General features: G+C 39.0%; 1 protein-coding gene across 9 annotated transcripts in view; it reads left to right on the top strand.

Annotated features, from left to right (window-relative positions):
- Positions 1-23,898, top strand: part of NEK11 (NIMA related kinase 11) — a 248,985-nt gene that overhangs the window by 43,206 nt on the left and 181,881 nt on the right. For all 9 annotated transcript variants that reach the window (XM_014731862.3, XM_014731863.3, XM_070238148.1 and 6 more), the window contains one exon: positions 20,882-21,000. In XM_014731862.3, the coding sequence (XP_014587348.2) occupies positions 20,882-21,000 (119 nt within the window). The remainder of the gene's footprint in view (positions 1-20,881; positions 21,001-23,898) is intronic.

The raw sequence follows: 23,898 nt of genomic DNA on the forward strand, positions 1-23,898 counted from the left end.
CTGGGGGTCACAAGAGTTGGGTCAGCAAGACGATACCCAAAGATGACCTTGCTCAGAAATTGTCTCCCAGAATATTCTGGGAGCTAGCATTAGCCAAATGCACCTTGGGAGAATTTAGTTCTATTTACACTTTAGAGTGTATTTAGTTCATTACCTGGGTGTTGCTGAGGCCCAAAGAAATGATGCTGGGAGAAAGATGATGCTCTTTAGAGTGGAAAGCAGGCCTGATTGGGTCAGAAACTTTGGGCAACCAGAGGGTGCCATGTGTTTGAGACGAAGAAAAGAAGAGGCAGGAGAAGCAGCTCGGAAGGAGTAGGGATAGCCACCTGGTCTGCTTTACACACGAGCTGGTGTATCATGAAAATGAAATCAATAGCCAGGTTAAAATATCTGAAAGTTTGAAATAGTCTAAGTCTCAGCTATTCCCCTTCAGGGCAGCCTCCCCAGCTTAGCCTTGCTGGGTGTTTCCCCATCCAGATTTCATGCCTCTTCTGCTTGGAGGAAAGCAAGGAAAAAAAAAAAGAACCAGGACGTTTGGATGTTTACTTCTCCTTCATCCAATGGATTGTTAAGAAAATCAAGAAAATGATGTGTTCAGAGTGGTCTTAGTGAACAGCCACTCTGGCAATTATGTCAGTAACCCACGCAGAACTACAGGTTTTACATATGCAGCTACACTATGACCCATATGATTTAATCGTTTTTCTTCCTTTAGCCCCTTTCAGTTAGTAAACTATCTTATGTGGAAAACCACTGACTCCGACTGCTTTGTGACTGTCACTTCTACTGCTGCTTGTGGCACACTGAGTTTTCCAAAGACTCTTTCCTGATCTTAAAATATTTTTCTCTATAGTCAGTACAGTCCGATGGAACTTTCTGTGATGATGGAAATGTTCTATATTTGTTGTGTCCAATACAGTAGTCACTAGTCATACATACAGGACACTTTTGCACTTGATGAAGGATGGCCAGTGTGACTGAGGAGTTGGATGTTAAATTTTATTTAATTTTAATTAATATAAATTTAAATAAGCACATGTAGCCAATGGCTACCATATTAGACAGTTCTACATGATAAGCTATAATTTTCTCTTCCTGCATTAATTAAAAAAAATTTTAATTCTAATGTAATTTTAATCTACCGGAAAAATTACAAGAATAACACAATGAACTCCTATATATATATTTCATCTAGATTTGCCAATTGGTATCATTTTTCCACATTTGCTGTATCATTCTATTTATTCATCTTATCTATCTGTCTATATTTTGTCCTGAACTATTTGAGAGTGAGTTGCAGACACGATGCCCCTTTGTCCTAAATACTACTGTGAGTATGTTCCAAGGCCAAGGACATTTTCTTACATAACTACAGTACCATGATCAAAATCAGGAAATTAGCATGGATACAATGCTAGTATGTAATCCAGCGGTTCTCAAAGTTTGATCCCAGACCAGCCAGCATCAGCCTCACTTGGGAACTTGTAGAAACATAGACTCTCAGCCTCCACCCCAGCCATGCTGAATCAGAAAGTCTAGGGGTGGGGTCGGCAATGTGTGTTTTGACAAGCCCTCCAGGTGAGTCTGAAGCACTCTGGAGTTTGAGAACCACCCATCTAATCCACAATCCATATTCAAGTTTAGCCCATTTGTCCCAATTATGTCTTTAGAAAGAACATTTCTATAAGAATGTTTTTTCTCGAGCAGGATCCAATCCAGGATCATCTGCGTTAATTTTTAAATGCTGGTGGTTTCCACCGGCCGAGCTGCTCTCCCGGGAGGGGCGTTGCCATGGTGACGGCCGCCGCAGTGCCGGAGGAACAGCTGCGGGGCTTCCAGGGCTCCGCGCTGCTGAGCCGTCAAGCTGCCACTTCCTGACTCCAGATGAATGACGTGTGCGGATCGCTCGGTTCTTGTTGTTAACAGATATTTCTCATCTTCAGACCCAAATTTGCTGTTAACTCCCACAAGCCTGCCATTATCCTCTTTTTATCGAGGTAAAATAATGCTGGAAATGGCAGATGGCCAAACTTGCATCTCATAGGAAGATGCTATTCACAGTTGAAATAGCTGGTCGTTTTGCCTCCAAGTTTCCTCTTCCGTAATTTAATTTGGGGCCTTGCAAGATTGAAATGTATATAAACGCATTGGTGAGACCCCTATATCCACCACCCAATCCTTTGGACACATCACGTCAGATTATGAGTGTAAAAGCAAACAACCGAACTCTCATGAACTTCTTGTCAACATCTAAGGAAATCTTTGATGGGGAATAGTTCCTAAACCACCAAAGTGACAGAATAGGTATTTCAAATATCGGTGTCTTCTACTCTCCTCCACCCAGGGGAAATGGATCTACTTTCCGTTTCCTGTCCATCCTCCACTGTTTCACACCTTTTCATCTGTGCTTGGGCCATTCCCTTTCCTAATGTCCTTCCTCCTAGCCCATCTTCAAATCCTACCCATCCTCCCAGGCCCACCTGAAATGCTGCCTACTCCTCAAAGACTCTCATAATTTCCTTGCCAGAAATCACTCCCCACCCATTCGCTCTGTCTCATAGCATTTTATCTCGGGTGGCACTCAGCACATTATACACCATATAAACCATCTCTGATTCTCAACATGTGGGATTGATCTTTTTCTGATTCTTTTTTTTTTTTTTGATGAGGAAGATTGTCCCTGAACTAACATCTGTGCCCATCTTCCTCTATTTTGTACATGGGACACTGCCACAGCATGGCTTGATGAGCAAAAGGTAGGTCCATGCCCAGGATCCAAACCCACGAATCCCACGGCACTGAAGTCAGATGCACGACATTAACCACCATGCTACTAGCCGGTCCCGATTCATTTTTGTGTCACATCATGGCCCCACCTAGTGAGCCACAAAGGAGTTAGTACTCAAGAAATTTCTTTTTTTCTTTATGGATTCTCTACCACTTGCTTTCAGCTGCCTCCCACCTCATTTCTGTCAAATGCTGATGGTAAAAGATAAAATATTAGATCCTTCTACCTGTCACATATGTCAAAAGCATTTTGTCATACTTAATCTTGCTGGTACACCTAACAATGGACTGTGCTAGAGACCTGTGAGATACCGCCGGAAGGTTTTCCATTTGAGTAAGGGTAAGGCATCCCCAGAAACCTGGGCATTCAGGTAATAGACACAATAGAGAATAGATGAGATTCCACATCTTCAGGAGAGAGAGAACATGTGGCTGTCTATCAGGGAAAAAAGCGGGAAAGGCTGACCTTGTTTATTTCCTGCACGGTGATATTAACATAGCTAAACAAAAAGTATACCAATCTGATGGTGGTGCTCAACCTTGGCTGCACGTGAGAATCACCCAGAGAGCTTTCAGAAATCCTGGGACCCGAGACCCTCCTCCAGAAAGTCTCATTTAAAGCTCTCCAGGTGTTCTCATTTGCAGCCAGTGCTGAGAATTGCAAAGAAGGGAAAATGGTAAGTGTGAAAACAGAAAGATAGAGTCATAAAGGAAACATTTACCAGTGTTTATGGAGCACTGAGCAAAGATGAGGCCCAGACCTGAGAACAGGGAAGTCTGGCCCTGGTGGTGGCTGTGGTTTTCTACTCAGGCCACCTAGCTTGGTGCTATTATTCGTGAAAATTATCCAACTTGTTCTCCTTGCTCCCTGAGAAACCTTCTATCCTGTTTCTCCCCAAACTTTCCCCACTGACTTGAAGCATCTTTCAGTGGTAGTTGCCTGGAGAAATTTCTCCTGTGATGTATCCTTCATGGGGATTATGTATTTCCCTCATTCTTTCTACTTTTGCTGATTGGGTTTCTCCTGAAAGGAAGAGCTGTTCCACTATTCTTTTTCTTCCATTTATGTACTTATTCAATTATTTATTTATATCAGTATGGGCTCATGGATATTTATTATATTCTACAGGTTATAACCCAATACTGTCAATATTAATTTTGTCTCTCAAATTTTTCCAGCTTCAGCTACTGGGGCTCCTTCAGGTTGGCTCCTGTGTCCTCTCAACATGCCCTCATCCTTTTTCAAGAAGTGGATTCTTGGGGCCGGCCCGGTGGTGCAGTGGTTAAGTGCACACATTCTGCTTTGGCAGCCAGGGGTTTGCAGGTTCGGATCCTGGGTGTGGACATGGCATGGCTTGGCAAGCCATGCTGTGGTAGGCGTCCCACATATAAAGTAGAGAAAGATGGGCATGGCTGTTAGCTCAGGGCCAGTCTTCCTCATCAAAAAAAAAAAAAAAAAAAAAAAGGAGGAGGATTGGCAGCAGATGTTATCTCAGGGCTAATCTTCCTAGAAAAAAAAGAAGAAGTGGATTCTTATTTACTAATTATATTTTATAGGTGAGGAAATAGGACCCCAGAGAGGTGGAGTGACTTTCTGGCAATCACATGGCTGGAATGTTGAATTTCATCCAGGGCAGGACCAGGACCAGAGGCATTGGGAAAGCTGTTCGTTTTTTGTTTGTTTGTTTACTTGGATTGCTCCTGTTCCTCCCTCAATATTCAATAGACTCAACCAAATAGTTCATGGTTTCTCCCTTCCCAGGCATGTAATTATCTACTTCTAGTAGATGTGATTTAATAGATATTGATTGTTCTCTTGTCCATATCAACAATGTCAACCAAACATGTTTCAAATGGTGGCCCTAAACTAAACATAGGTTTCAACACAGCCACACTAATCATGCCTGTCTGTGTGAATTATGCAAAATCTAGAACTGAAACTTTCAGTTATAAGATGAACAAGTTCTGGGGATCTAATGTACAGCGTGGTGACCCTGGTTCACAATACTGCCCTGTACGCCTGAAATTTGCCAAGAGAGTAGATCTCAGGTGCTGTCAACACACATGTGCAAAAGGTAACCATGTGAGGTATTGGATATGTCAATCCAATTGGTAATCATCTTACATCCTGTGGTAATCATCTTACAATGCACATGTACACCAAATTATCATATTGTACATGAAAACTGCTCCTTTCCTTGGCTTAGTCTCACCTATGTTCTGTATCTTTATCTATCTCTATTTCGGTAATACATATACATCAACACAGAAACACATGTATATCAATTTGTACACACATACGTATTTTAATGTAATGATGATATTATTAATTGTTTTATTTCTCTCAGTAGGAAATTAGATAAGGTTTGAGATAGTGGCAAGTGTGTGGACTTTGGCCTCAGACTGACTTCTGCTCAAATCTTGGTCCATTTCCTTGAGCAAGTTATTTCATTTCTCCAACCCCTTTCCTTATCTTAAGATAGTCTAACAACTCCTGTTGTGTTAGGTTTTTGCAGGGATTTGAGATAATGTTGAAAAAGTGACTGTCAGAGTTTTGTATGTAGAAGACCATCTTAATGGAAGTTATTATTATAATATTTCATTATTTCATTGCTATCCCTCCCCGCAAGTTGTTTTCTAGAAGGCAAGCTAATTTTTACTTCTGAGTATTTGGTTTGCAGCCTTTAGTATGAGGATTCATGCCAGAAGGAAGAAACATGCAAATTCTTAAACACTAATGGGTCTGATAGCAACTTTCAGGCAAGCACTTTCCGAGGATCTGTTCACACTGTAAAAAAGAAAATTTGAAATTTTCTTTTATGTTTCTTGTTTATGTAAAACTGTTTAAATAAGCCAAGTGGCTTGAGTTTTATAATCTTGAAACTCTAGTGGGTGTCAATAGACTCTTGCAAGTGAATTTGGCAATGACATTCAGCCAACAGGCTTACTAGCTCTCAGAAGGTCCTTATAACTTCATACTGGATGTGTTGGATCTACCATTAGAGACAAACCCTTTCTGTCCTTCAAAGCCACTGCTTATAGTCCTGAAGCTCTGTCTGGGGCCATCACCACTCAGGATTTGTTGTTTATGGATGAGAGACACCCCTGGGATATTGATCAGTGTGACATTGACTAGCAAACTTCTGTCTTAGTCTGTTCAAGCTGCTATAAGAAAATACCATAGACTAGGTGGTTTATAAACAACAGAAATTTATTTCTCACAGTTCTGAAGGCTGGGAAATCTAAGATCAAGGGGCTGGCAGACTCAGTGTCTGATGAGAACACAATCCCTGGTTCATAGACAGCCATCTTCTTACTGTGTCTTCACATGGGGGAAGGTGTGTGGGAGCTCTCTGGGGTCACTTTTATAAAGGCACTAATCTTGTTCATGAGGGCTCCACCCTCATGATCTAATCACCTGCCAAAGGCTCCACCTGCTAAGATCATCACACTGGGGGTTAGGATTTCAACATATGCATTTTGGAGGTACACAAGCATTCAGTCTATAGCACCATCCTCCCCAGTGTGAGTTCCAGGTGTCCGAACATCAGCACTGTCTTCAGTGGTCTGTATTGCTGAGACTGATGCTGAGTGAGGGAACTAAGCATTATCTTCAGAGAGGTGGGTCCCATCAGGGCCCCCTGGTTTTCCTGGGCAGCTCTATCCTGTTGTAGGTAGGCCTCCCTGAATTTGCTTGTGCCAGTTCTACAGGTCTAGACTATAAATACTGTGTGTCTTCTGTTTTTGTACACCTAACATGGTCTGTTCATGATTTTTGTAAGTACCAAAATTAAAGTCGTTTGATTTCTTCCATTTACTTTCTTTGTTTAAACTATGGAATATTTTTTGTTGTTGTTGAGTTATTGATAGGTTACAATCTTGTGAAATTTCAGTTTTACATTAATGTTTGTCAGTCATGTTGTAGGTGCACCACTTCACCGTTTGTGCCCACCCCCCACCCCACCTTTCCCCTGGTATCCACTAAACTGTTCTTGGTCCATAATTTTAAATTCCTCATATGAGTGGAGTCATACACAGATTATCTTTCTCTCGCTGGCTTATTTCACTTAACATAATTCTCTCAAGGTCCATCCATGTTATTGTAAATGGAATGATTTTGTTCTGTTTTGCAGCTGAGTAGTATTCCATTGTATATATGTACCACATCTTCTTTATCCATTCGTCTGTTGCTGGACACTTAGGTTGCTTCCACATCTTGGCTATTGTAAACAGTGCTGCAATAAACATTGGGGTGCACAGGACTTTTGGGATTGCTGACTTCAGGCTCTTTGGATAAATACCCAGTAGTGGGATGGCTGGATCGTATGGTAGTTCTATTTTTAGTTTTTTGAGGAATCTCCATACTGTTTTCCATAGTGGCTGCACCAGTTTGCATTCCCACCAGCAGTGTATGAGGGTTCCTTTTTCTCCGCAACCTCTCCAACATTTGTTGCTATTAGTTTTAGATATTTTTGTCATTCTAATGGGTGTAAGGTGATATCTTAGTGTAGTTTTGATTTGCATTTCCCTGATGATCAGCGATGATGAGCATCTTTTCATGTGCCTATTGGCCATCAGTATATCTTCTTTGGAGAAATGTCTGTTCATGTCTCCAGCCCATTTTTTGATTGGGTTGTTTGATGTTTTGTGGTTGAGTTGCGAGAGTTCTTTACATATTATGGATATTAAGCCTTTGTCAGATATATGACTTGCAAATATTTTTTCCCAGTTAGTGGGTTGTTTTTTTGTTTCAATCCTGTTTTCATTTGCTTTGAAGAATCTCTTTAATCTGATGAAGTCCCATTTGTTTATTCTTTCTATTGTTTCCCTTCTCTGAGAAGGCATGGTGTCCAAAAAGATCCTTTTAATACTGATGTCAAAGAGTGTACTGCCTACGTTTTCTTCCAGAAGGCTTATGGTTTCAGGTCTCACCTTTAGGTCTTTAATCCATTTTGAGTTTATTTTGGTAAATGGTGAAAAAGAATGGTCAATTTTCATTCTTTTACATGTGGCTTTCCCGTTTTCCCAGCACCATTTGTTGAAAAGACTTTCTTTTCTCCATTGTATGCCCTCAGCTCCTTTGTCGAAGATAAGCTGTCCATAGATGTGTGGTTTTATTTCTGGGCTTTCAATTCTGTTCCATTGATCTGTGCACCTGTTTTTGTACCAGTACCATGCTGTTTTGATTACTGTAGCTTTGTAGTATGTTTTGAAGTCAGGGATTGTGATGCCTCCCGTTTTGTTCTTTTTTCTCAGGATTGCTTTAGAAATTCAGGGTCTTTTGTTGCGCCATATGAATTTTAGGATTCTTTGTTCTAATTCTGTAAAGAATGTCATTGGGATTCTGATTGGGATGGCGTTGAATCTGTAGATTGCTTTAGGTAGAATGGACATTTTAACTATGTTTATTCTTCCAATCCATGTACATGGAATGTCTTTCCATCTCCTTATGTCGTCATCCAATTCTCTCAGAAAGGCCTTGTAATTTTCATTATATAGGTCCTTCACTTCCTTAGTTAAATTCACCCCAAGGTATTTTATTCTTTTTGTTGCGATTGTGAATGGTATTGTATTCTTGAGTTCTTTTTCTGTTGGTTCATTACTGGAGTATAGAAATGCTACTGATTTATGCAAATTGATTTTATACCCCGCAACTTTGCTGTAGTTGTTGATTACTTCTAACAGTTTTCCAATGGATTCTTTGGGGTTTTCTATATATAAGATCATGTCATCTGCAAACAGCGAGAGTTTCACTTCTTCCCTCCCTATTTGGATTCCTTTTATTCCTTTTTCTTGCCTGATTGCTCTGGCCAGGACCTCCAGTACTATGTTAAATAAGAGTGGTGATAGAGGGCATCCTTGTCTTGTTCCTGTTTTCAGGGAGATGGGGTTCAGTTTTTGCCCATTGAGTATGATGTTGGCTATGGGTTTGTCGTATATGGCCTTTATTATGTTGAGGTAGTTTCCTTCTATGCCCATTTTGTTCAGAGTTTTTATCATAAATGGCTGTTGGATCTCGTCAAATGCCTTCTCTGCATCTATTGAGATGATCATGTGGTTTTTATTCCTCAGTTTGTTGATGTGGTGTATCACGTTGATTGATTTGCGGATGTTGAACCATCCCTGTGTCCCTGGTATGAATCCCACCTGATCCTGATGTATGATTCTTTTGATGAATTGCTGAATTCTGGTTGCCAAAATTTTGTTTAGAATTTTTGCATCTATGTTCATCAGTGATATTGGCCTGTAGTTCTCTTTTTTCATGGTGTCCTTGTCAGGTTTTGGTATCAGCATGATGTTGGCCTCATAGAATGTGTTAGGAAGTGTTCCATCTTCCCTAATTTTTTGGAATAGCTTGAAAAGGATAGGTATTAAATCCTCTCTGAATGTTTGCTAGAATTCCCCAGGAAAGCCATCTGGTCCTGGGGTTTTATTCTTTGGGATGTTTTTGATTGCTGTTTCAATCTCTTTCCTTGTGATTGGTCTGTTCAAATTGTCTGCCTCTTCTTGAGTGAGCTTTGGGAGATTGTAGGAGTCCAAGAATTTATCCATTTCCTCTAGGTTATCCATTCTGTTGGCATATAGTTTTTGGTAGTATTCTCGTATAATCTGTTGTATTTCTGCACAGTCTGTTGTTATTTCTCCTCGCTCATTTCTGATTTTGTTTATTTGAGCTTTCTCCCTTTTTTTCTTTGTAAGTCTGGCTAGTGGTTTGTCAATTTTATTTATCTTCTCAAAAAACCAGCTCTTTGTCTCATTGATCCTTTCTACTGCCTTTTTCGTTTCAATAGTATTTATTCCTGCTCTGATTTTTATTATTTCTCTCCTTCTGCTGACTTTGGGCTTCATTTGTTCTTTTTTCTCTAGTTCAGTTAGGTGTGCTTTAAGGTTGCTTATTTGGGATTTTTCTTGTTTGTTAAGATGTGCCTGTATTGCGATGAATTTTCCTCTTAATACAGCTTTTGCTGTATCCCATATGAGTTGGTATGGCATGCTATCATTTTCATGTGTTTCCAGGTATTTTTTGATTTCTTCTTTAATTTCTTCAATGATCCATTTCTTGTTCAGTAGTGTGTTGTTTAGTCTCCACGTCTTTGTGCCTTTCTCAGCTTTTTTCTTGTAATTAATTTCTAGCCTTATGGCACTATGATCTGAGAAGATGCTTGTTATTATCGCAATTTTTTTAAATTTGTAGAGGCTTGCCTTGTTTCCCAACATATGGTCTATCCTAGAGAATGTTCCATGTGCACTTGAGAAGAATGTGTATTCAGCTCCTTCAGGGTGGAGTGATCTATATATGTCTATTAAGTCCAATTGTTTTAGTTTTTCATTCAGCTCCACTATTTCCTTGTTGATTTTCTGTCTGGATGATCTGTCCATTGATGTGAGTGGGGTGTTGAGGTCCCCTACTATTATTGTGTTGTTTTTAACATCTTCCTTTAGGTCCATTAATAGTTGCTTTATGAATCTTGGTGCTCCTGTTTTGGGTGCATAGATATTTATAAGCGTTATTTCTTCTTGATGAAGTGTCCCTTTAATCATTATATATTGTCCCTCTGTGTCTCTCTTTACCTGTCTTATTTTGAAATCCACTTGGTCCGATATGAGAATTGCAACACCTGCCTTTTTTTCCTTGCTATTTGCTTGAAGTATTGTCCTCCACCCCTTCACCCTGAGTCTGTGTTTGTCCTTGGGGCTAAGGTGTGTTTCCTGGAGGCAACAAATTGTTGGATCTTGTTCTTTAATCCATTTTGCCACTCTGTGTCTTTTTATTGGAGAGTTCAATCCGTTCACATTGAGAGTGATTATTGATGCATGTGGACTTAATGCTGTCAATGTGTCGCTCATTATCTTGTTTTCCTGTGTTTCTTTTCCTGTGTGCTTTAGACTACCCATTTAATACCTCAATTTCTTATGCTGGGTTTCTTAGATTTTTCCTAATCTATGATTTGTGACTCTGTTCTGTACTTTATTTTAGTGTCTTCCTTGAAGTTTGTATTTAGAATCTCGTGTATAATATAATCTATTCTCTGGTGGTCTCTTACCTACTTGACCAATACTGATTTAGACCCTTTGCTCTTCCCCTCCTAAATAATTATTTTCATTTTTTATTCCAACTCATCTTAGTAATTTGTAGTTAGAGTGCTAAGATCGTCCTTGTTTTGGTAGTTTCCTTACTTTTACCCTAATGCTATAATTGAATGTTTGCTATCCTGTTCTGGTTCTATCCATCGGTCTCCCTAGTCTGTGGATTGTGTCCCCTTTCTCCCTTTTTTCTTTTTTCAAGTATGAGAGCCTTCTTGAGGATTTCTTGTAATGGAGGGCTTTTAGTTACAAATTCCCTTAACTTTTGTTTGTCTGGAAAAGATTTAATTTCTCCCTCATATCTGAAGGAAATTCTTGCTGGATAGAGTATTCTTGGCTGAAGGTTTTTATCCTTTAAAGCTTTGAATATATCACTTCATTCTCTCCTAGCTTGTAGGGTTTCTGTAGAGAAATCCGCTAACAGTATGATAGGGGCTCCTTTATAGGTTATTCTCTTTTTTTTCCTTACTTCCCTGAGTATTCTCTCCTTATCATTCCTATTTGCCAACTTTACTATTATGTGCCTTGCGGTAGGTCTTTTTACATTGACAAATCTAGGAGATCTAAAACCCTCCTCTACATGCATTTCTCCGTTGATCCCTAGATTTGGGAAGTTCTCTTCAATAATTTCATTAAGCACACTTTCTGCTCCATTTTCCTTTTCCATATTCTCGGGAATTCCTATGATCCTTATGTTCTTACTCCTCATTGAATCCATTATCTCTCGGAGATTTTCCTCATTTTTGTAAGTTCTTGGTTCTCTTTCTTCCTCTGTCTGGCGCCATTCAGCCTGTCTGTCCTCGATTATGCTAATTTTCTCCTCTATGTTGTCTACACGGGCATTCAGGGAATCCGTATTCTGTTTTATCTGGTCCATTGTGTTTTTCATCTCAAGTAATTCTGTTTGATTCTTCTTTATGATTTCAATCTGTTTTGTGAAGTAACTCCAGAACTCGGCTTGTTTCTCTATCTTTCTCTCTACCTCATTGAGTTTTTTGATTATAGCTGCTCTGAATTCATTATCACTTAGTTTACCTAATTCCAAGTCCTCAGGACTTAATTCTGTGTTTTTATTGTTTTCGTTCTGGTCTGGGGCTTTTATAAATTGCTCGATGGTAGAGGAGCGGTTTTTTCTCATGGTGGTAGAATTCAGTTGCAGTTACAGCCTGTCGCCACTAGATGGGGGTCGAGAGCGGCATGTTAGCTCTCCACCTTGGGGCAAGATGGCTGCGTCCACTGGCTTTGTTAGGGGGGAGGGGCTGTTACTCACACGCGCCGGTCTGGGTTCAGATCAGTTCTGTTCTCTGGTCTCCCAAGGCCCTTGATTTATAGGGTCCCCAGGGATGGAAGCTTTCCCCCCGTCAGCGGGTCTCCACTGAACCAGCGCAGGAGTTCTGGATGATCCCCCGGTCGCGCGGCCCCTCCCCCGCTCCTTCCCGACCCGCGCCTCAGCGATCGCAGACTCTAGGGGAGGGAGCGAGGTTCTCTCCTACCGTTCCAGCGCCTCCGAGGGTGTAAAGCTAGGTTATGATCTCCGCCTTCTTGGTATTATAGGTCTCTAACGAGCTGGCATTATGTTTATTCTCTGAAATTCAGTTCTTCCAATCTTTTGTTGTATTTTGGAGGGGAGAGAATCCCAGGTCAGCTCACCCCACCATTTTGCTCCGCCCACTCCAAACTATGGAATATTTTAACTTTTTAACAAAAATGTTAAAAAATAAGGCCATTGATTTTTTTTTTGCCTTTTTTTATTGCTTACAACATTGTGAAATTTCAGTTGTATGTTATTATTTGTCACCATATAAGTGCTCCCCTTCACTCTTTTTTTTTAAAGATTTTATTTTTCCTTTTTCTCCCCAAAGCCCCCCAGTACATAGTTGTGTATTTTTAACTGTGGGTCCTTCTAGTTGTGGCATGTGGGATGCCACCTCAGCATGGCTTGAAGAGCGGTGCCATGTCCGTGCCCAGGATCCGAACTGGCAGAACCCTGGGCCACCGAAGTGGAGCATGTGAACTTAACACTCAGCCGCAGGGCCAGCCCCTCGCCTTCACTCTTTGTGCCCACCCCCCTCCTCCCTTCCCCGGGTAATGATTGAACTATTCTCTTTGTCTGGTTTGTTTATCTTCCACATATGAGAGAAATCATATGGTGTTTGTCTTTCTCTAGCTTATTCCACTTAATATAACACCCTCCAGGTCCATCCATGTTGTTGCAAATGGGACAATTTTGCTCTTTTTTATGGCTGAGTAGTATTTCATTGTATATATGTACATACCACATCTTCTTTATCCAATCATTGGTTGATGGGCATTTGGGTTGCTTCCACATCTTGGCTATTGTGAATAATGCTGCAATGAACACAGGGTTGCATAAGTCACTTTGAATTGTTGATTTCAATAACAGATGGATACCCAGCAGTAGGATAGCTGGGTCATATATTATTTCTATTTTTAGTGTTTTGAGAAATCTCTGTACTGTTTTCAATAGTGGCTGCACCAGTTTGCATTCCCACCAGCAGTGTATGAGGGTCCCCTTTTCTCCACAACCTCTCCAAAATTTGTTATTTTTTGTCTTGGTGATTATAGCCATTTTAATGGGTGTAAGGTGATATTTTACTGTAGTTTTGATTTGCATTTCCCTCATGATTAGTGATGTTGAACATCTTTTCATGTGCTTATTGGCCATCTGTATGTCTTCTTTGGACATGTCTGTTCGTCTGTTCTGCCCATCTTTTGATTGGGTTGTTTGGTTGTTTTTGTTGTTGTTCAGTTGTGTGAGTTCTTTATATATTGTGGAGACTAATCCCTTCTAGGATATATGATTTGCAAATATTTTCTCCCAATTAGTGGTTTGTCTTTTTGTTTTGATCTTGGTTTCCTTTGCCTTGCAGAAGCTCTTTAGACTGATGAAGTCTCACTTCTTTATTTTTTCTTTTGTTTCCCTTGTCTGAGAAGACATGGTATTTGAAAAGATCCTTTTAAGATCGATGTCAAAGAGTGTACTACCTATATTTTCTTCCAGAAGTTTTATCGTTTCATGTCTTACCTTCAAGTCTTTGATCCGTTTTGAGTTTATTTTTTGTGTATGGTGTAAGATTATGGTCTACTTTCATTCTTTTGCATGTGGCTGTCCAGTTTTCCCACCATTATTTATTGAAGAGATGATCTTTTCTCCATTGTATGTTCTTAGTACTTTTGTCAAAGATTAGCTGTCCTTAGATGTGTGGTTTTATTTCTGGGCTTTCAGTTCTTTTCCATTGATCTGTGTGCCTGTTTTTGTACCAATACCATGTTGTTTTGATCACTATGGCTTTGTAGTACATTTTGAAGTCAGGGACTGTGATGCCTCCAGCTTCGTTCTTTTTTCTTAGGATTACTTTGGCTATTTGGGGTCTTTTGTTGCGCCATATGAATTTTAGGATTCTTTGTTCTAGTTCTGTGAAGAATGTCATTGGGATTCTCATTGGGATTGCATTGAAGCTGTAGATTGCTTTGGGTAGTGTGGACATTTTAACTATGTTTATTCTTCCAATCCATGTGCATAGAATATCTTTCCATTTCTTTATGTCATCATCGATTTCTTTCAGTGATGTCTTATAGTTTTCATTGTATAGATCTTTCACCTCCTTGGTTAAATTTATTCCTAGATATTTAATTCTTTTTTTTGTAATTGTAAATGGGATTGTATTCTTGAGTTCTCTTTCTGTTAGTTTGTTATTAGAGTATAGAAATGCAACTGCTTTTTGTAAGTTGATTTTGTATCCTGCAACTTTACTGTAGTTGTTGACTATTTCTAATAGTTTTCCAATGGATTCTTTAGGGTTTTCTATATATAAAATCATGTCGTCTGCAAACAGCGAGAGTTTCACTTCTTCATTTCCTATTTGGATTCCTTTTATTCCTTTTTCCTGCCTAATTGCTCTGGCCAAAACCTCCAGTACTATGTTGAATAAGAGTGGTGAGAGTGGGCATCCTTGTCTTGTTCCTGTTCTCAGAGGGATGGCGTTTAGTCTTTCCCCATTGAGCATGATGTTGGCTGTGGGTTTGTCATATATGGCCTTTATTGTGTTGAGGAAATTTCCTTCTATCCCCATTTTGTTAAGAATTTTTATCATAAATGGGTGTTGGATCTTGTCAGATGCTTTCTCTGTATCTATTGAGATGATCATGTTGTTTTCATTCCTCATTTTGTTAATGTGGTGTATCACGTTGATTGATTTATAGATGTTGAGCCATCCCTGTGTCCCTGGTATAAATCCTCCTAGATCATGGTGTATGATCTTTTTGATGTACTACTGAATTCAGGTTGCCAGTATTTGAGAATTTTTGCATCTATGTTGATTAGTGATATTGGCCTGTAGTTTTCCATTTTTGTGTTGTCCTTGTCAGGCTTTCGTATCAGGGTGATATTAATCAGATATTAAGGTCACTGCTTTTTACTTAAAATTGTCAATGTAAAAATTAAAAGGAAAAATTAGTTTAATTGAAAAGAAATGTACTAATGCACTAATATAAAGCAATTCATAAACCCAGTAGTATGGCATTTGGGGTATGGCTTTAGCTGACATATGACTTTATATAAACATGTGTTCAAAAATAGAATCAGAATAATCCACTTCAAATAATTTGTCTTAGAAAACAACCCAGTGATTTATAGATGAAAGCATTATTTTGTGTCACTTAAAAGTAAGTTCTACCATTTTAGTCTTATGATTCATGTACATTTATCTCAGCAGGGAGAACACTTGGTCTAAAAGAATTTGAAAAAAAATTAGCAACTAAACCCAAGAATGCTTATTTATGTTATCAAACATAAATGTCATGATACTACGTGGCATTCTTTAGTACTATTTAATAGAGATTGGATTTTCTTATTTTGCTTTTAAGAGCATAATGTGGCTTGACATTTCCCCTACTTTAAATGTACTCTATTACAGTGAATTTCCAAAATTCTAAGGAAATGTCTTCAGGTTCTACAATATAATGCCAGAGGATCTCCTTCCCCTGCCCTTGCACCTCCGTTCAGTGGTGTTCTCCTGAGTATTGTTACAGGCTTTAAAAAATGTGTCATTAAAAAATGATTCGTATTCAACCTTTACTTTCCTAAGTGCACTTTTTGCCCTCAGAATTTTTCGAGCTATTGGACAAAATGTTTCCATTGATGAGTGAAGTATTAAGTATGTATGACCCCTTTGTCTTATCATCCAGCAGTGTTTTCTTTTTAATTTTTTTCTTTTTAATTTTTTTTATTGAGGAAGATTCACCCTCAGCTAACATCTGTGCCAATCTTCCTCCATTTTTTGTATGTGAGTCACTGTCACAGCGTGGCTGGTGAGTGATGTAGGTCCATGCCTGGGATCCAAACCCGAGAACCTGGGCTGCTGAAGCAGAGCACGTGGAACTTTAACCACTAAGCCATCTGGCCAGCCCCAGCAGCATTTTCTTAAAGTGTGGTCCATGGACCGCCTATCCCAGAATCACTTAGGATGCTTGTTAAAAAATACAGATTCCTTGGTCCTCTCCAGATTTATTGAATCGGAGTCTCCATTGATATGGCCCAGGAATGTGCATTTTAAACTAGCAACTTGAATGATTCTGATGAATGCTAAAATTTGAAGTCCACTGAAAGGATGTATTAGAAACTTATTTAAAGGAGATGTGGAAACTTATTTAAAGGAGGGTGAGAGAACATCACTTTGAGATGTCAACCCAGTGAATTAGTAAGGGGCAGCCGTTTCATTTTTAAATGAGGAGGTAGAGCAGGACAATCTTGCAAGCTCCTTCCAGCCCCCAAATCCTGAGACTATTTTGTCCTTGGTATTTGCTTCCTACATTGCAGTTTTGTTGTATTCAGGCTTCTGAGAAGGCTCTTCTTTGGTCTTTTAAACTGGCTGTAAGTGCTGCTATTGACAACTTACAAAAACATGGATTAGTTCTTTTTAATCAAATCCTTTTAGGATTTAAAACTTTTTAAAAGCAATCAAAGATAGAGTTCAGAAACTGTGTTTGTGTTGTTCTTCATTTCTTCAAGGTCTTGGCATTTCAAAGACAATCTGGTCTTGGCTAACTGGGATGGGGAGAGGGAAGAGATACCATAATCCATCAAATGGTACATTTTGGGTTATGGATTTTCAAAACCTTAGAAGTTAACATCAAGTTTTTCATTGCAACTTTCGAGGGGTGAGATTAGTGAAGGAGAGCATTTCTGTCAGCAATATAGACTTAGGGCAACATTAATAGTGGTTCAAGTTAAAGTCAATACTCTTTTCATTAAAGTTTTTTTAGCAATAAAATTCATCACTAAATATTTCTCAAAGATAAAGTTAAGAAAACAGAATGCACCTACAGACACTGTAATAAGAACTTCTTAAACCGAGGTGTGACATTTCATGAAAAACGTTTGACTTTTACTTGAAAGATGGCTTAGAGAATGAAGGTAATAAATGCTTTTCATATTGCTAAGTTAAAATCAGACTGCTTCACAAAAATTATATTCTTTTTTTGTGATATAAAAGTGTAATTTATTGTCTTAATCTGTGAGTGACTTGTCTACCTTAATTAAATCCTAAGAAAATCTACAGAGTGTTTATTAAAGAACAAAGTAAATACAAAACAAATAGTTTTTCCTGGAGATCAACATGCAAAATGAAGATTATAGGAGGAGTAACTTGAGGAGGATGAGAGCCAGCTCTCTGATTAATTTAATCTTTTGGCGTTCTATCTTCTTGTTGACTGAACACGTCCCTTGCTTAATACTAAGAACAAGTATGTTTCTTCTTCTTATGGTTCTACCCAGAGAGCAAAGGGGAGTTCGTGTACCTCCTTTTGACATTCCATTATGATACCTACTATTGAAGACCCTATTTTTTTTTCAATACTCTCAATATATATTCATATAGTCACAAGAAATCATGCACACACTTAATATCAATGCAGGAAACAGACAAGCAACTTCTACTCACTACTTGAGGAGACAGCATAAGGAGGTGATTGTCAGACTAACAATAAATGTCACCCAGGGAGGGTGCTCCCATTATGGCAAGATAACACACAGAGAAAATAATTCTGCTCCCTCACAAAGAAAATATACCAAATCTGATGCAAAATATGTAGAAATTCATATTTCTTCAACCAGCACAGTTTAAAAATGACTATAGGAAATGAAAAGCAGCATTGCAGTTTGAGGATAAATTCCTAAAAAGAATGCTATTTTAAGGCACAGACAAATTTCTCCAAATTTCAGTATTATTACAATTGGGGCAGACAATTACATATGCAAAGGCTGTTTTCACAAGGACAACCGTACTTATGTGTGACTTTCCTAAAGTGAGAAACATTGGATTGAAGCAGGTAGATTCACTGATATTTCTTTAAGGTAAGTTTTTCTTCGTTTTTTTTTTTTTCATTTCTTCTTCCCTCCCTCCTCCCTTCCTTCCTTCCATCCTCCTCCCTCCTCCCTGCCCTCCCTCCGTACTTCTTTCTCTCTTTCTGTCACTCTTCATCTGAAACTATTCAGGAAGAAGATGGCAACACGTAGTTAATTATCTTTCTGACACTGGACATGTTTTATCATATTCAGAGAATCTAAATGGGATATTGAAAGGAGATATTGTTTTAAATTTTTTTTCTTTTTTTGAGTGAGAGAAAGGTTTTCTAGAGTCCTCATGAATAGAAAAGGAAAACTGGGCTTGGAAAAATATATACATTTACAACAAACCTTTCATCTGAAAGGCTTTCGTGTCTACTTTACAGGATGTTATCGTAATCTATTGTCAAAAAATGTTTTGTGCAACTTATGGAAACATTTGGATGGTACACCTTGTATGATCCAACAGAACTTTGATAAACTCTAGGATTAAAAAGAGAAGGGATATAAAGGCAGATTTGGAGAAGAAGAAGGAAATGATGGTCTTTTTGACAAGGAGTCAAATATTCGATTCACTGTATTTTTGAATTCCAGCAAGCTTTGTTCTCCTTGGCCTAGAAAATCTAGCAAGAAATTGATTTTCAGTGAGGGAGCAAGTTGAAGGTTTGATATGCCACTTTTGACTTCTCATGCCCTGTGTGGAAGGAGAGAACATACTAGACAAATATTTGCACATTTCCCTGAAAGGAAATAAAAGATGCATTACAAATGAGTTAGTCAGTTGACCTCATGTTGTTTGATTAGAAGTTATTTCCCTTTGATTATTTCACTACCTATAAATGCTTTTCCTTTGTATTGAACGATGACGACTCTGTCGGGAATAGTCTGTGAGTAGCTTAATGTTTGGTTCTCATGCTCCTTATGGATGTGGCAAGTACCTCTCCTCTTCACGGGCCTGTGTTGTTGGCGTTCGTCAAGGACCAGACAGTTGCATTTAACCCATCCTTTTCTTTGGAGAAACACTTCTCAAACTGTCGCTAATTTTTCAGTGTTTTAAGATCAAAGGGATCAGGTCTAGGGGTTCTTCAAGAGAATTTAACATTATGTGTTTTCATTTCTATGCTTTGAAATACATTAATGTTAGCATAGTCAGAAAGGGTCTGGTATCAGACACTGGCCCACAATTTTAGGTGTTTGTCTTTGTGATCATGATTACTTTTAGGAACCAAATATTATTCTTTTACATTTCACCAGTGAATGGAAGGACAGAGACTGACTAAATGCTTAAGTGGTGGGTTTGGACCCTACATAAATCAATAGTAGCTGTATTCCTGAGAGTTTTGCTGTAGTTAAATTGAGAAAAAGAGAGTTAAGTCATCCCAAGGCACACATTAGTGTGGGCATATCAAGCCAAAAAGAATCTATACTCCAGCAGCCAGCCTTGTGTGGACAATATAAGCACTGATTTAGTTTCACCAAAACATCATCACTTTATGTTAAATTAATATCACGAATTTGAATTTTAGTGGCTTTATAGTTTTAATTTGTGTACATGTTAGGATTCTACAGTTAAATTAATCACTAAGCATATGAAAGTTATTCCTAGCTATATAGGTGCTTATGTGGGCAAATATGTAATGTAATGTAATAAAAATAAAGTTTTAGGTAACATTTAGGTAATGTAATAAAAATAAAAACATTTTAGGGGCCAGCCCAGTGGCGCAGTGGTTAAATTTGCATGTTCTGCTTCTCAGCAGCCTGGGGTTCGCCGGTTCGGATGCCGGGTGAGGACATGGCACCACTTGGCACGCCATGCTGTGGTGGGCGTCCCACATGTGGAGTGGAGGAGGATGGGCATGGATGTTGGCTCAGGGCCGGGCTTCCTCAGCAAAGGAGAGGAGGACTGGCAGTAGTTAGCTCAGGGCTAATCTCCCTCAAAAATAAAATAAAATAAAAATAAAAACATTTTAAAAGGGTTTTGTCCTTGAGTGATGTCAAAGATAATCACAGCCAGACATGACTTAAGGCAGTGAAAACAGTTTATTCAGTAACTACTGACAGTGGGGGAAAGAGCAGAGCTCCATTGTGATATGTGCAGAAGTAACTGGACAATTTAAAGGGAGAATAGGGTGAACAGTATGGGCCTGAGCAGAGTTAGGGAAGTGAAAAATTATAAAGGGCAGGAAGAGGATTGGTCCCTGTGCATCTGGGTTTGCTAGCTGGTGCTTGTAGAAGTTAGGCTCCTGCCCTCCCACAGAGACTGGGAGACGGGGGCTCTCTCCTGAGCTGTGGGCTGGAACAAACAGTGCATTCTTTTGGCAGCCTTGAGTTTTCTCAGGCAGGCACTTTAAGAGGGCCTGGGATCATCCTAGGGATGTGGCCTTGATCTGTTAGAAATAGGTTAGTATTTGTTCAAGTCTTTATAGGCCAAGGGTGAGGCCCAGTCGAGAAGAGGGCTCTGAGAAGCCTGGTTAGAGTTTGGTCAAGGAGAGAATCTTTGTCGGTGATAGTTACCGAGTGACAGTATGCCCTCACTGTCTTATGATAAACAGTGACTGCTGTGTATTAGCTGTTATTGAGAGAGCTTGTTTTGAACATCTTATAACTGAAAAAAAAGATGAAATTTATTCTATTTTGTTTCAGGGCCGAGATCTGGACTGTAAAATTCAGGAATATAAAGAAGCTGGAAAAACCTTTCCAGACAGTCAAATAATAGAATGGTTTGTCCAGCTGTTGCTAGGAGTTGACTATATGCATGAAAGGTATGTTCATTTGTTACTGAGAGCCATGATTTTTTTTAACAGTCATGTGTGAACTTGAAAAATGAATTTCGGGGAGTAGAATTGAAAGGAAGCAGGTCCAAAAGGCAAGTGACTATAGTTAAACATCTATAATGCTTTTCCATGAGGAAACTGTGGAATGATTATATCTAGAAGATTTACTTAAATAGCTTTTTTGTTTTTCTAGAAATCAAGTTCATCTAGCATACTAGACAGAAACTTGTATTAAACACGTTCCCCTATATCTGATCATATTCTGGAAATCACAAGACATTCTCAGATACCTTTAGTGTGCTATGAATTTGTTATGTCTTATAACAGGCTTGAGCTATAAATACCCTGGCATGCTACAAATGAATTGCGTGATCACCTTGGAATGTGTCAAGGCACATATGGATGTGTTCACATCCCAAGAGGAGTTGAGTAATTGAGGCAGGAAATATTCTTTGGCCTCAGAGAGATAAGTACTCAGACCAAAGGCCAGTTTTGACATGAAATATCTGATAAAGAAAGTCAAAGTATGTTTTATGAGTTTAATTGTCTATAGTTTTCATTTACAATCTCTGCCTCAAAAATATATTTTAAAACTTTTTTATTATTTTCCCTATATCTCAAAAGTAAGAAATTTTAGCTAGCGAATGTTTTACCTATAAAATAGTATGAATATGTTTGAAATGATGCACATACATAGACAAATAAAAGTAGATAATATGAGATGTACACATTAGCTTTCAACTTAGAGTGGACAGAACATGTGGTAACATTCTTCTTGAGCATAAGTGGAAATTTGTAGGGTACACAAAGGTCTGGCTATCCATGGATGTCAGATAACTTAAATGTGTCACCTGTGGTTTCTGATCATGTGAAAAGTAATTGGATTATTCTGTGCTTTGCTGTGTATCTTCTGAAACATATGCTTGGTGATATAGATAGCCACTGACTTATTGACAACTCATTACAATCTTTTGAATGATGTCAAACTATCCCGAGAGATGATGATAAAGAATATCAAATGATCTTTTAATAAACCACCTAAAGTTGCTGAAATTTAGGACATCTGTGCATTTATGGTTTTATTGGTATTTATTTTCTTTACTATTCCATAGAATATTTATTAGCTTTACATAAGGAAAATAACACATGTGAAGATACCAGATTTGGTGTTCTATGTGCAAAATAGAAAACTGAAATCTGGTTGATTTAGGAACCCCAATTTTTTTTTTTTTTTTGAGGAAGATTAGCCCTGAGCTCACATCTGCTGCCAATCCTCCTCTTTTTGCTGAGGAAGACTGGCCCTGAGCTAACATCCGTGCCCATCTTCCTCTACTTTATATGTGGGACGCCTACCACAGCATGGCTTGCCAAGCGGTGCCACGTCTGCACCCAGGATCCGAACCAGCGAACCCTGGGCCGCCAAAGTGGAATGTGCTCACTTAACCGCTGCACCCCCGGGCCGGCCCCAGAACCCAAATATTTTTTATATATTTGGATCTGCTTAATAATAGTTAAAATAAGTGAGTTTAAAATAATCCCTCAAAGAGAGGATTTAAATTTTTTTCAAATTCTCCAACATTCCAAAAAGTGATTAAATGGAGCTAAATGTTTGGATATTTGTGGATCTGTGGATCTGAAATAATATCCTTTGTGATTCAGGTAGTAAATGATAGTGTTTCTTATTCATTATGTTAGTATAACCAACTGTAAAGTTTTTCTCTATAGACAGAGAAATTTCAATTTTATATTTAAGTTCATTTATTCATTTATTAAATAGTGATAACTGGAAAGTAAGGCCTAAACACATAGAGCTGTTAGTAAACCAGAGGATAGAAAACGTGTACCCAAGTAACTATAAACAGGGTAGCATGGTGGATGTGCAGGACTCAGAGTCTCTGCTGTGTACTGGATTATGGCCCTGGACAAGCTGCTTAACCTCTCTGAGCCTTTGTTTCCTCATCTGTAAAACAACGATAACAATGGGACTCTCCCTGCTTACTTAGCCAGCCTGGTGGTCTAATGGTTAAGATTCAGACCTCTCACTGCCATGGCCTGGGTTTGTTTCTCAGTGAGGGAACCACACCACCCATCTGTTGGTTGTCATACTGTGGTGGCTGCATGTTGCTGTGATGCTGAAAGCTGTTCCACTTTTATTTCACTGGTATTTCAGCAGGGTCATTCATTGTGGGCAGGTTTCAGCAGAGCTTCCAGACTAAGACAGACTATAGGGCCAGCCCCATGATGTAGTGGTTAAGTTTGATGTGCTCAGCTTCAGCAGCCCAGGGTTGTGGGTTCAGATTCCAGGCACAAACCTACACCACTCCTCAACCATGCTGTGGTGGTGACACACATATAAAGTGGAGGAAGATTGGCACAGATGTTAGCTCAGGGTAAATCTTCCTCAGGAAAAAAAAAAACAAAACAGACTAGGAAGAAGGACCTGGTCACCCACTTCCAAAAAAATTGGTCATGAAAATTCTATGACTGGCAGCAGAATATTGTCTGATATAGTGCTGGAGGTGAGAGGATGGCACAAAAAGCCCGAGCAGAGTTGTGCTCTTCTGCACGCAGTGTCACTAGGAGTTGGAACCAACCTGATGGCACTAACAACAACAACCTTGCTTACTTATAGGGCTGTAGGGAATATGCATTGAGATATTATACTTTAAAAATTTTTTCAAATTGTTAAGCCCTATGTAAATGTTGACGTTTGTGGTTGTAATTCAATGTAGAAATGACAGCATAGCCACTAGAAGGGCTAAAAAAATCTCTGACAATAACAAATGTTGCCAAGAATGGAGCTACTGGAACTCTCTTACATTGCTTTTAGGGTATAAATTGGTATAACCACTCCAAAGCTATACATTCAATACCCTGAGGCCCAGT

The sequence above is a fragment of the Equus caballus genome, chromosome 16 (genome assembly GCF_041296265.1).
Source record: "Equus caballus isolate H_3958 breed thoroughbred chromosome 16, TB-T2T, whole genome shotgun sequence".
Taxonomy (NCBI): domain Eukaryota; kingdom Metazoa; phylum Chordata; class Mammalia; order Perissodactyla; family Equidae; genus Equus; species Equus caballus.